Below are 14,516 nucleotides of genomic sequence, written 5' to 3'. Positions count from 1 at the left end.
GGCGGCTCACCACCACCTTCTCAAGGGCAATTAGGGATGGGTAACAAATGCTGGCCTTGCCAGTGACACCCACATCCCATGAACGAATAAAAAAAAACTAGTGAACCTCCCCGCGAGGAGATTGGTCCCAACTCTGTTGAGGTGCAACCTTTCCGTCTTGAACAGGTCCCTTCTGCCCCTGAACTGGTCCTATTGCCCCAAGAATCTGAAGCCCTCTCTCCTGCACCATGCCACGCATTAACCTGCCTTATCTTCCTATTTCTGTACTCACTGGCACGTGGCACTGGGAGTAATCGAGAGATTACTACCTTTGAGGTCCTGCTTTTTAACTTCCTCCTGAAATTCTAGCCGCAGGACCTCAAACCTTTTCTTTCCTATGTCGTTGGTACCCACATGGACCACAACTTCTGGCTGTTCCCCTTCCCCCCGCAGAATATTCTGCACCCTCTCCATGATGTCCTTTACCCTGGCACTAGAGAGGCAACACACCATGTGGGACTCAAGTCGACATTTACAGAATCCCCTATGACTACTGCATTTCTACACTTCACTGTGCAGTCCTTTGCCCCATGGTGCTATGCTCAGGACTGCACTTCTTCAAGGTGTCGTCACCCTCACTGATATTCAATGCTGAATACCGGTTTGAGAGTATTCCTGCACTGCCTGCCTCTTCCTACATTTTCGGATGGCCACCTACTTGCTATCTTGAACTCTCTGGCTGTGGGGTGTCCACCTCCTGGAACGTACGATCCAGGAAACCTTCAGCCTCCCTTATGCTCTGCAGTGACTCCAGCTGCCCCTCAAGCTCAGAAACCCTCAGCTTGAGCTCAAGCCACTGGAGGCATTTCCTGCACATGTGACCCTCCAGGACACATGAATTGTCCTGAAGTTCCCATATGGTGCAGGAATTGCAGGCAATGAGTCTCAGCTGCCCGTCCATTTTATTTAGAAACCATTTTTTTCTAAACTCCCTTTAGATACTCAATTATTATTAATTTACTTACTGTTTACTTACCCCAATTAACTTACCCTTTTCACCGTCCTTTCCCCTCTACACCTAATTCCCCCTCTCACCAAATTCACAAGTTCCCACTCGGTTCACAATCCATGGTAAATCTGACTCCCAACCTAATGTTTGGTATCAACCTCAGGGCAACAGTGGAAATCACACATTACAAGTGTAGACAGATACTTGGGAGCGAGTAATAGGCTGGGGTCTAATCGAGGGGTTTGGGGAGTTTATATATAGAATAATAGATACCTGGGAGTGAGTTATAGGCTGGAATCTAATCGAGGGGTTCGGGAGGTTTCTATATAGAATAACAAATACCTGGGAGTGAGTTACATGCTGGGGTCTAATCGAAGGGTTCGGGGGGTTTATGTATAGAATAACAGATGCCCGGGAATAAGTTACATGCTGGGGTCTAATCGAGGGATTTGGGCATTTATATATAGAATAACAGATACCCAGGAGTGAGTTACAGGCTGGAATCTAATCGAGGGATTCGGAGGATTTATATATGGAATAACAGATACCCGGGAATGAGTTACAGGCTGGAATCTAATCGAGGGGTTCGATGTTGTGTTGTTTCTTAATTGTTTTTTGTTTGATATTCCTTTAATTCTGTAAAGGTCGTCTATGACACATTCTCTGAAACTTGCGTGAGATTGAACAAAGAGGAGCAGATGAAGATGAAATCTCTACTAGGTCAGTTATCCAAATACTCCTGGGATCTGGAGGATGGTCTGGATGGCAATGAAGGGGAGAGGGGAAAGATGGCAGGGTAGGAGAGGGAAATGGATGATAAAGTGGGTGAGAAGGGTGATGCTAACATGAACTCTGAGGTGAAAGGAATACAACTGGTGCAATATTGGGGATAGCTCTAGCCGAGGTCACGACAAGTTCATGTCCCACCGCACTCCCACTGTAACTATTGTTTTGTTTGTCATGTGTGAGGGTATTTGGTTTCAGCTTTCAGAGAAAAACAAACTAAATGGTACACTGTAATCGCAAAACACAAATAAAAATCCTGAAATCTAATATATTAAAAAGATGTAATTTATTCAGTCATCTTGAAACATTGGCCTTGGTCCGGGGCGTTTAATCAGGCTGCTTTTCAGTTATTTGTTGCTTTTTGAGTTGCCAGATTTTATTGGGGCTTTGTCTGTTTTTTTGAAGGTGTTTCTCAGCTTTTCCAAGTTGTGTAGGTCAGCGAGAGGGAAATACACAGCAGGCCAGTCAGCACCTGTAAAGGGAAAGGACAGGGTATGATCTTTTCAGAGTGTGAGCTTTCATTTGAATCGTTGTGATGCGTATGCACCCAAAATATAATAACCGGACCTTTCTCGGGGAAATGATTGGGAGGAGTTACTGAGTGATAATGTGAGGGAGCTGGATTAACATCAGTAGAGATACAGTCAGTAACACAGGGCGCTGGGGGAGGGGTTACTGAGTGACAGTGTGAGGGAGCTGGATTAACATCAGTAGAGATACAGTCAGTAACACAGGGCACTGGGGGAGAGGGGTTACTGAATGACAGTGTGAGGGAGTCGGATTAACATCAGTAGAGATACAGTCAGTAACACGGCGCTGGGGGAGAGGTTACTTTGCGACAGTGTGAGGGAGCTGGATTAACATCAGTAGAGATACAGTCAGTAACACATGGTGCTGGGGGAGGGGTTACTGAGTGACAGTGTGAGGGAGCTGGATTAACATCTGTATCTCTACTGTCAGGTGCTGGTTGGAAGGAATTAGTGAGTTTGACAGATGTTGACTGAATTCCTGTGCCTTATTGACTGTATCTGGACTGTTGTTAATCCAGTTTCCTCACACTGTTATATCTCAATGACACCTCCCAGTCATTTCCCAAATATGTTATCAGCATTCACTGCTAAACAGACCGATGTTAAAGTGCCATTAGTGAGACCTCCCCTTTAAAATGGATCCTGGTGAATTTGCTCCCTTTCCCCTTCAAAAGCACTCCCTTTGAGTGAGTCAGACTGGTAGAAATACAGTAGCCATACAGTGTGGGTAACAACAAACAGAGGCATTTATTTCTCCTCTTCAGCTGAAAACAAGATTCAAGCCTCGAGTCTGGTCAGAGATGAAGCTGTGAAGAGGAAGATAGTGATGGCAGCCAGGGACTTCTGGGATGTTTACTTCTGCCGTTTGTTCCCTGCATCCGTGAGGAGAACCTTCCTGCTTTTATACACCTTTATTTAAACCGTTGCTGTGTCGTTAAATATTATTTATCAATGCTTTTAAATTCTTCAGCATATTGTAGAAGACCTATAATGGGCTGGAGACTGGAGTCTGGAGTATTGTCCCTGATGAAGGGATAGCTCAAAGAAACAGGTGTTGGCCATTCAGCCCCTCAAGCCTGTTCGCCATTAAATTACATCATGGCTGATCTATACCAACCTCAGCTCAGCATAAGTACTCTGCTCCCCAAAGGCTACAAGCAAAGCTCCACAATATCCATCATCATCACATCTCCCAGTCTGACTGATTACCCAGAAACTGAGGGACCATGTCCTGCGACGTGCATAACTATTTCAGTCAATAATCCCCCATCCCAACTTAATTATCCAGCTCATTTCTGAAGGAATTTTAAGCACAGAGCTTGGTGAGAGCTTGGCGAATCTACCAAACGGAGTGACTTGCTAAACAGAGTGACGACGGGAATTTGGTGAGAGTGGGAATTAGGTGCAGAGGGGCAAGGAGGTGCTTGTAAGTAATTTAAACCAAGCGGCAACACTAAATAAGTAAATATATAAATAAATAATCGAGTAATTAATTAGATCTAAGGAGATAAATTAAAATTAACTAAATAGAGGATACCAACATTAAAGCAATCCGAATTGCTTTAAATCAACATCTGGTATACATAAATAACAAATTGGAGTTAAGGGGAGACTAAAATAATGAAGTTAATAAACAAAAAACAAGACTAATTAATTACAAATTAATCTGAAATCAAGCTAAATCCATCTACTAAATATAATCTAGATCTCAAGTAATTGTATTATATCTAGAATGAAATTACTACAAATAAATAAATAAATAGAAACTAGAAATGGCAGTACAGGCTATGTGTCGGGACTGCGGGTTGTGCGAGTTTGTGGACAGTGAGGCTGTCCCGGATTGCCATATCTGCAGTAAATGTCTCTGCCTTGAGACACTCCGGCTGAGAGTCCTTGAGCTGGAATGTGAGATAGAGGCACTCCGACACATAAGGGAGAGGGAGGAATATCTGGATAGTTTTCTCCAGAGTAGTCACACCTCAGAGAAAAGCACAGGAACAGGATGGGGAGAGCGTACCTGCTAGTCAGCAGGGTAAAGGGAACCAAGGGGAAATAGAGAAGGAGGTCCCGCAGACGCTGGTCTTATCCAACAAGTACAATGTACTATCTATCTGTGAGGATAAGGATGTAGGCTGTGGGGTGGAGAGCGAGAATGCTAACCATGGCACCTTGGAGCAGGAGGCAGTCTGGGGTGGGGCGGAGGTGGAGCAGAATAAAAAGGTTGTAGTCATAGGGAATTCAATAATTAGAGGGATATATATATAATGTCCTCTGCAGTCGTGACCGAGAGTACATGAGGGTGTGTTGCCAACCTGGTGCAAGGGTAAAGGATCTCTCGAAGCAACTGGAGAGGAACTTGGAAAGGGAGGGGGAAGATCCAGTTGTTGTGGTCCATGTTGAGACCATTGACATAGGGAAGAAAAGGGAGGAGGTCCTGCTAAGGGAACATCAGAAGGTAGGAACTGAATTAAAAAGCAGGACATCATGGGTGGTAATCTCTGGATTACTACCCGAGCCATGTGCTAATTGGCATAGAGATAAACAGATCAGGAAGGAGAGTGCATGGCTGAAAGACTGGTGTGGGAAGGTGGGGTTACATTTCATGGGACACTGGCACCAGTACTCGGACAGGAAGGAGCTGTACCGCTGGGATGGACTCCACCTGAACCAGAATGGGACCAGGGTCCTAGCGGAAAGGATAAATAGGCTGTGAATAGGATTTTAAACTAGCAAGAAGTGGGGAGGGATCTGGTGAAAATAACATAAGTCTGAAGATAAAAGAAATAGGAAATGAGAGTAAAGGTCAGACCAAGGTAAGGAATAAGTGTAACATAAACGGTCAGGGAACAAATACAGTTATAGAACATAAGTATAAAATGACTGTTAAAAATAAAGGGAGGGGAACAATTACTAAAAACAAATTAAATTGCCTGTACAGCAATGTGCACAGCATCCAAAACAAAACGGGGGAACAGGAGGCAATAATTCGTAGCGAGGAGCCAGATGTAGTAGGGATAACTGAAACATGGCTACATGAGGAACAGGACTGGCAGTTAAATGTAACGTATTTAGAAAGGATAGGGAAGGAAGAAGTGGGGTGGAGTATCTGTACTAATTAGAGACAGCATAAAGGCAATAGAAAGGAGACGTAAGTAATATTAAGATAGAAACAGAATCCATATGGATTGAAATAAAGGATAATCAGGGATCGATCACATCAATAGACCAGCTAATAGTGGAAGGGAAGTGGAGAAGGAACTATGTAGACAAATCTAAGAAATAAATAAATAACATTGAATAATAATCATGGGAGATTTCAACGACCCCCAAATAAACTGGCAAGAAGAAGTAGGGAAAGGAGAAACGGGAATGGAGTTTTTAGAGTGTGTACATGACTCTTTTCTTACCCAGTATGTGAGAAGCTCAACAAGAGAGGAATCACTGCTGGATCTAGTAATGGGAAATGAACCAGAGCAGATAAGAGAAGTAAGTGTAGGGGAACATCTAGGCAATAGCGATCATAACATAATAAGGTTTAAAATAATGATTGAGAAAGACCTAAGTAAGACAAAGACCAAAGTAATAGATTGGAAAAAAGCTAATTTTGAGGGGATGAGAATGGAACTAGGGAAGGTAAACTGGGGAAAAAAGACATACAAAGAGATAGAACAGGAGTGGGAAATATTTAAAACGGTGATCAATAGAGTTCAGGAGAAATACATTCCTCTACAAAACAAGAAGAAACTAGCCAATAATGAAACACCATGGATGAATAAAAAGATATGGGAAAAATTGAAACTAAAGAAAAAGGCATACACTAAGTACATAGACAATAAAGGAGAGGATGGTAAAAGGGAGTACGAAGAGGTTAGGAAGGATGTCAGAAAAACAATTAGGAAAGCAAAGAGGAACTACAAAATTAAATTATCAAGGAATAGAAAAAGAAATAATAAAGTATTTTACAGACACATAAATAACAAAAGAAAAATCAGGATAGGGATAGGGCCACTAAGGGATGCACAAGATAAACTCTCAGATAATGACAGTGAAATGGCAAAAATATTGAATAGTTACTTTGCCTCAGTATTTACCAGGGAGACTTAACAAGGTGTGCATGACATTAGAAGAGGAGATCAAAAAAGGTATAAAGACATTTATGATCGAAAGGGGGGAGATATTTGATAAACTAATCAAACTTAGAGGGGATAAAACCCCTGGTCCGGATGGATTGCATCCATGCATATTAAAAGCAGTTAGGGAAGAGACAGCAGAGGCACTATTAAATATATATAAAAATTCATTAGAAAAGGGAATAGTGCCAGAAGACTGGTGGACAGCTAATGTGATTCCTATATTTAAAAAGGGAGATAGAACAAGTCCAGGGAACTACAGACCAATTCACTTACCGTCAGTAGTAGGAAAGATAATGGAATCTTTACTCAAAGATGTAATAGAAAAACATCCAGAGAACGAAAATATAATAAAGAGTAGTCAGCACGGATTTCAAAAGGGAAAGTCATGCTTGACCAACCTTATTGAATTCTTTGAAGAAGTAACAGATAGAGTAGATAACGGTAATGCAGTAGATGTAATTTATTTGGATTTTCAAAAGGCCTTCGATAAGGTACCGCATTGTAGACTCATGACTAAGGTCAGAGCATGTGGAGTCAGGGGACAGGTAGCAGAATGGACAGCAAGCTGGCTACAAAACAGAAAAGAGAGTAGGGGTTAAAGGTCGTTACTCAGACTGGCAAAAGGTGCTAGGACACTGTTCTTCACAATTTACATTAACAATTTGGAATCGGAAATACAATTTCAAAATTTACGGATGACACGAAATTTTGGGTGTAGTTATTACAAAGGAAGAAAACGTCAAAATGCAAGAGGACATTAATAAACTTGCAGATTGGGTGTGTAATTGGCAAATGAATTTCAAAATAGATAAGTGTGAGGTGGTGCATTTTGTTAGGAAGAATTAGGAGGTCACATACTGCTTGGATAGTAAGAGACTAAATGGGATGGAGGAGCATAGGGATCTGGGGTACAGATACACACATCACTAAAAGTAACGACGCAGGTTAATAAGCCCATAAAAAAGGCAAACTAAGTACTGGGGTTCATTTCTAGAGGGATAGAATTGAAAAGCAGAGAGGTTATGTTAAACTTGAATAGAACCTTGGTTAGACTACTCAGAGTATTATGCACAGTTCTGATCTCAATATTATAAAAGATATAGATGCATTGGAGAAGGTGCAAAAAAGATTCACAAGGATGATAGGAACATAAGAAATAGGAGCAGGAGTAGGCCATATGGCCCCTCGAGCCTGCTCCGCCATTCATGACCGATCTTCTACCTCAACTCCACTTTCCCACCCGTTCCCCATATCCCTTGATTCCCTTAGTGTCCAAAAATCTATCGATCTCAGCCTTGAATATACTTAACGACTGGGCATCCACAGCACTCTGGGGTAAGAGTTCCAAATATTCACAACCTCAAGTGAAGAAATTTTTCCTCATCTCGGTCCTAAATAGCTGATCACTTATCCTGAGACTATGCCCCCTAGTTCTAGACTCTCCAGCCAGGGGAAACAACTTCTCCACATCTACCCTGTCAAGCCCTCTAAGAATTTTATACATTTCAATTTTTCACCTCTCATTCTTCTAAACTCCAGAGAGTATAGGCCCATTCTACTTAATCTCTCCTCATAGGACAACCCTCTCATCCCAGGAATCAATCTAGTGAACTTTCGTTGCACCCCTTCGAAGACAAGTATATCCTTCCTTAGGTAAGGAGATCAAAACTATACACAGTACTCCAGGTGTGGTCTCACCAGAGCCCTTTTCTAATTTCAGCAGAGTACCAGAACTGAGAGGATATACTTATCAGGAAAGACTGAACAGGCTGGGGCTGTTTTCTCTAGAGAAGAGAAGGCTGAGGGGTGACTTGATAGAGATCTTTAAGATAATGAAAGGGTTTGATAGGGTAGACATAGAGAAAATGTTTCCACTTGTGGGGAGTCCAAGACTAGAGGTCATAAATATAAAATAGTCACTAATAAATCCAATAGGGAATTCAGGAGAAACTTCTTTACCCAAAGAGTGATGAGAATGTGGAACCCGCTACCACAAGGAGTAATTGAGGCGAATATCATAGATACATTTAAGGGGAAGCTAGATAAGCCCATAAGGGAGAAAGGAATAGAAGGACATGCTGATAGGGTGAGATGAAGTAGGGAGGGAGGAAGCTCGTGTGGAGCATAAATGCCGGCATGGACCACTTGGGCCGAATGGCCTGTTTCTGTGCCGTAGATTCGATGTAACTCGATGAATTACGCATTCAGCTTTTATGTCGACATCCCAACATTTCATTTTTACCAATTTTTCTCCTCTAAAGTAAATCTGACACTGGCTGGAACAGAGAGGACTGAGCACCAGGAATTCTGGCTGCCTCTAGAATGCTGCACTGCACAAGGGAAGGGCCAAGAGACAAGAGGAAGAGGAGAGAACAAAGATGACTGAAAAACGTATCTCCTCACTTTGTTTCACATGCTTTTTGACTCAGTGCTAATTTACAAACATTGGTGCATCTCTTGCAGGGCAGTGTGGGCACTGGAGTACAGGTTCTGGGAGTCTCTCACAAAGGAATTAGTCTGCTGAAATTAGTGAGAGCCAGCAGCACATCAGCAGAAAACCTGCGGGTTCTCCGGAGCTACAGGTACAGGGAGCCAATCTCAGTGCAAATAACTGGAGTCTGGGTTATAGATAGAAGGTACAGCACAGGAGGAGGCCATTCGGCCCATCGTGCCTGTGCCGGCTCTTTGAAAGAGCTATCCAATTAGTCCCATTCCCCTGCCCTTTCCCTAAAGCCCTGTAAATGTTTTCCCTTCAATAGTTCATCCAATTCATGTAGTTTACAACAGTAAACAGCTGCGAGGATTGTCTTGGGAAGGAGATCCAAGTTGTTAAAAAAAACTGTTTTCCAGGAGATCAATAAATTTTTGCCTCAGTTGAGTTATGTTTCCCCTCCACCTCCAGTTTCCTCCCCTGCTTTCCTGAGGATTTAACACACCCTTGTGCATCTTTCAGGGGTCCTTGGGTATCTTACTGAGGGCCCATTCTTCTTTTGTGCCCCTGGACAATAATTTGACCAGCTATTCTTCCATGACGGGCATTGCAGCTGATCTCGATCCTGTTTTCCACACGTGTACTTTCCCGCAGGGTCTAGTGGACAGTGATCAGCAGCAGGAACTCTAGCTGATCCAAGGATACTGGGGCCAATCGTAGCCCCAGCCCTTTTTTGTTACCTTGGCTAAGATCAGTTGACTTACCATAACCATAACAACTAGGAGCTTCCTAGTTTGTGGCTCAGTAACCACACCAATCAAACCATCAAGGAGAGAGTGTATCTCCATATCAGACAGAGACTCTCCCTGTGTGGGGTTAAGTAAATGGGGTGTGTCCCTGTGGGAGAGTGTGTGTCTCCCTGTGTGGGGTTAGGTAAGTGGGATGTGTCCCTGAGATTGTTTCTTGGTAGTCTGGTTTGGAGATTAATGATTTTCTCATAGAGTCATAGAGTTATACAGCACGGATAGAGGCCCTTCGGCCCATCGTGTCCGCGCCGGCCATCAGCCCTGTCTACTCTAATCCCATATTCCAGCATTTGGTCCGTAGCCTTGTATGCTATGGCATTTCAAGTGCTCATCCAAATGCTTCTTGAATGTTGTGAGGGTTCCTGCCTCCACAACCCTTTCAGACAGTGAGTTCCAGACTCCAACCACCCTCTGGGTGAAAAAGTTCTTTCTAAAATCCCCTCTAAACCTCCCGCCTTTTACCTTGAATCTATGTCCCCTTGTTATAGAACCCTCAACGAAGGGAAAAAGCTCCTTAGTATCCATCCTATCTGTGCCCCTCATAATTTTGTACACCTCAATCATGTCCCCCCTCAGCCTCCTCTGCTCCAAGGAAAACAAACCCAATCTTCCCAGTCTCTCTTCATAGCTGAAGCGCTCCAGCCCTGGTAACATCCTGGTGAATCTCCTCTGCACCCTCTCCAAAGCGATCACATCCTTCCTGTAGTGTGGCGACCAGAACTGCACACAGTACTCCAGCTGTGGCCTAACCAGGGGTATCGATACCCCTGCTGATCCAAAGAAAGTACAAAGTATTGAGAAGATGTGCAGGGCCAGAAGTAATCGGCCTACGAGCTTCCCCACTCTGACTTCGTTTTGGAATTCCGCAAGTTGGACGTGGGAGTGAAGGATCCTGAGCCAGAAGCTTGGATCCAACATCTGGGGGAGACCAGAACTCGGGGTCATAAGCATTGGGGGAGACCAGAACTTGGGGCCATAAACATCGGGGAGACCAGAACTCGGGGCCATAAACATCGGGGGAGACCGGAACTCAGGGCCATAAACATCGGGGGGAGACCGGAACTCGGGGCCATAAACATCGGGGGAGACCGGAACTCAGAGCCATAAACATCGGGGAGACGGGGAACTCGGGGTCATAAACATCAGTGGAGACCAGAACTCAGCCATAAACATCAGGGGAGACCAGAACTCAGAGCCATAAACATCGAGGAGACGTGAATTCGGGGTCGTAAACATTGGGGAGACCAGAACTCAGGGCCATAAATATAAGATCATCACCAATAAATCCAAAAGGGAATTCAGGAGAAATTTCTTTACCCAGAGAATGGTTAGAATGTGGAACTCGCTACCACATGGAGTAGTTGAAGCGAATAACATTGATGCATTTAAGGGGAAGGTAGATAAGTACACGAGGGAGAAAGGAGTAGAAGGGTATGCTGATAGGGTGAGATGAAATAAGGAGGGAGAAGGCTCGTGTAGAGCATAAATGCCAGGATAGACCAGTTGGGCCAAATGGCCTGTTTCTGTGCTGTAGACTCTATGTAATTCATAGAATCATAGAATGATACAGCACAGAAAGAGGCCATTTGGCCCATTGCCCCTGTGCCGGCTCTTTGAAATAACTGACCAAATTATTCCTACTCCCCTGTTCTTTCCCCATAGCTTGCAAATATTTCCCCTTTAAGTATTTATCCAATTCCCTTTTGAAAGTTATTATTGAATCTGCTTCCACCACCCTTTCAGGCAGTGCATTCCAGATCATAACAACTTGCTGCATATAAAAATGTTTCCTCATGTCGCCTTTTGCCAATTACCTTAAATCTGTGTCCTCTGGTTACCGACCCATCTGCCACTGGAAACAATTTCTCCTTATTTACTCTGTCAAAACCGTTCATGATTTTGAACACCTGTATCAAATCTCCCCTTAACCTTCTCTGTTTTAAGGCTAATTCTATATAATTCTTTGCAACAGTGCTGTAAATTTACAATGTTCAATCTTATCATGACCCTAATGGTCACCTTTCAGCTACACCGACATCTTGTTTGTCGCCATCCCCTCAAAGAACATGCTGGAGTTCAACTTCACCAATGAGAAGCTGATTCTATTCTCCTCCAAGGCTCCACAAGTTAAGAGTATGATCGATTACTTCATCACCGAGCTGAAGAAGGTGAGTGGAGACTTGCTTTAGGCTCCTTAACGTTGTTGTATGAGGGAGGTAGTTAATGCTTCTCACAAACTTTCTGTTCATGAATCAAGGCATGAAGGGACTCAGTTGAGTAGAATGGGCCTATACTCTGTTTAGAAGAATGAGAGATGATCTCATTGAAACATATAAGATTCTGAGGGGGCTTGACAGGGTAGATGCTGAGAGGTTGTTTCCCCTGGCTGGAGAGTCTAGAACTAAGAGGCATAGTCGCAGGATAAGGAGTCGGCCATTTAAGACTGAGATGAGGAGGAATTTCTCTGCTCAGAGGGTTGTGAATCTTTGGTATTCTCTATCCCAGAGGGCTGTGGATGCTCAGTCGTTGAGTATATTCAAGGCTGAGATAGATAGATTTTTGGACTCTATGGGGAATCAAGGGATATGGGGATTGGGCAAGAAAGTGGAGTTGAGGTCGAAGATCATTCGAGAGACTCGAGCACATAATCCAGGCTGACACTCCAGTACTGAGGGAGCGCTGTGCTGTCGGGGGGGCCCTACCAAGGGAGCGTGGCGCTGTCGGGGAGGCCGTACCGAGGGAGAGCGGCGCTGTCGGGGGGGCCGTACCAAGGGAGCGCGGCGCTGTCGGGGGGGGCCGTACGGAGGGAACACGGCGCAGTCGGGGGGGCCGTACCGAGGGAATGCGGCACCGTCGGGGGGGCCGTACCGAAAGAGCGCGGCGTGTCAGGGGGGTCCGTGCCGAGGGAGCGCGGCACTGTCGGGGGGTCAGTTCCGAGGGAGCTCGGCGCTGTCGCAGGGGCAATACCGAGGGAATGCTGCATTGTTGGAGGGGCAGTACTGAGGGAGTGCTGCACTGCTGGAGGTTCCATTTTTCGGATGAGATGTTAAACTGAGACCCTGTCTGCCCTCTCAGGTGGATGTAAAAGATCCCATGGCACTATTTCGAAGAAGAGCAGGGGAGTTCTCCCCGGTTTCCTTTGCCAATATTTATCCCTCAACCAACATCACTAAAACAGATTGTCTCATCATTTATTTCATTGTTGTTTGTGGGAGCTTGCTTGTGCGCACATTGGTTGTCACGTTTCCTACATTACAACAGTGGCTACACTTCAAAGTACTTCATTGTCTGAGGATGTGAAAGGCGCTTCATAAATGCAAGTTCTTTCTTTATCTCTGCATCACCAGCTTAGATTTTCCAATCTATGTTAAACTATGTTAAAATAAAACCAATCAGAAAATCCAGGATACAATGCGTCTGTCCGAAATACTGTGGAATTTTAGACAGTTTTCGGATTCCTCATTTGTCTTTTCACCTTTAGAAACTCGGCTTAATTCAGCTTTGACTGATGTGGTTAAAGTCGCCCGCCTGTAGACTGTGAGAGAATCTGAAAATATACTCTGAGACTTTCAACCCAGATTCTAATGACCTGCAGCAAAACGCTGACCTTCATTTAGCACTAAATTGGCAAACTCACTTACAGAAATGGCATTGACTCTGGTGCTGGGATGCTGGGGGTTAAAGTACAATGGTGAATTCTCTAGATTCAAGAACGGTCCAAGTGGACTGGAAGGTAGCAAATGTAACCCTGCTATTCAAGAAGGGAGGGGGAGAGAAAACAGGGAACTACAGGCCAGATGGCCCGACATCAGTTGTCGGGAAAATGCTGGAATCCATTATTAAGGAAGTGGTAACAGGGCACTTAGAAAATCATAATATGATTAGGCAAAGTCAACATGGTTTTATGAAAGAGAAATCGTGTTTGACAAATTTATTAGAGTTTTTTGAGGATGTAACTAGCAGGGAGATAAAGGGGAACCAGTGGATGTAGTATATTTAGATTTTCAAAAGGCATTTAGTAAGGTGCCACATAAGGCATGTTATACAAGGTAAGGGCTCATGGGGTTGGGGGTAATATATTAGCATGGATAGAGGATTGGTTAATGGACAGAAAGCAGTGAGTAGGGATAAACGGGTCTTTCTCAGGTTGGCAGGCTGTAACTAGTGGGGTGCCGCAAGGATCGGTGCTTGGGCCTCAGCTATTTACAATCTATATCAAAAACTTAGATGAAGGGACCAAGTTTAATGTATCCAAGTTTGCTGACGATACAAAGCTAGGTGGGAAAGTAAGCTGTGAGGAGGACACAAAGAGTCTGCAAAGGGATATAGACAGGTTAAATGAGTGGGCAAGAAGGTGGCGGATGGAGTATAATGTGGGGAAATGTGATGTTACTCACTTTGGTAGGAAGAATAGAAAAACAGAATATTTTTTAAATGATGAGAAACTATTAAATGTTGGTGTTCAGAGTGACTTGGGTGTCCTCGTGCAAGAAACACAAAGGGCCCGATATTACTATGGCGGCGGGTTCGCAGTGGGGGGTCAATTGAAATCAGTCTGCTCCGCACGCAATCGCAGGCTAATTGGATCCACTTACCTGTTCTTCCGGGATCCCCACTGCTAAGCTGCACGGCGGGCGGACTGCGCTTGCGCAGTAAGTTCTGTCAGCTGGAGGAGCCCTATTTAAAGGGGCAGTCCTCCACTGACTGATGCTGCAGGAAATAGGAAAAATTACAGCATGGAGCAGACCAGGGGGAAGGCTGCTCCCAGGTTTAATGATGCCTCACTCCAGCTCTTATTGGATGGGGTGAGGAGGAGGGGGAGGACAGAGATCTTCCCCCCCC

The 14,516-nt window shown here is 44.3% G+C and overlaps 1 protein-coding gene across 1 annotated transcript in view; it reads left to right on the top strand.

The window, feature by feature from the left end:
* The window catches only part of myo15aa (myosin XVAa), a 221,181-nt gene that overhangs the window by 121,111 nt on the left and 85,554 nt on the right, over positions 1–14,516 (top strand). Inside the window, exons 42-45 of the mRNA XM_068003761.1 lie at positions 1,633–1,708; positions 3,069–3,184; positions 8,901–9,019; positions 11,701–11,842. Of these exons, the coding sequence (XP_067859862.1) occupies positions 1,633–1,708; positions 3,069–3,184; positions 8,901–9,019; positions 11,701–11,842 (453 nt within the window). The remainder of the gene's footprint in view (positions 1–1,632; positions 1,709–3,068; positions 3,185–8,900; positions 9,020–11,700; positions 11,843–14,516) is intronic.

Source organism: Heptranchias perlo, chromosome 22 (genome assembly GCF_035084215.1).
Source record: "Heptranchias perlo isolate sHepPer1 chromosome 22, sHepPer1.hap1, whole genome shotgun sequence".
NCBI classification, from domain to species: Eukaryota; Metazoa; Chordata; class Chondrichthyes; order Hexanchiformes; family Hexanchidae; genus Heptranchias; species Heptranchias perlo.
This window is presented reverse-complemented; position numbering and strand designations above follow the sequence as displayed.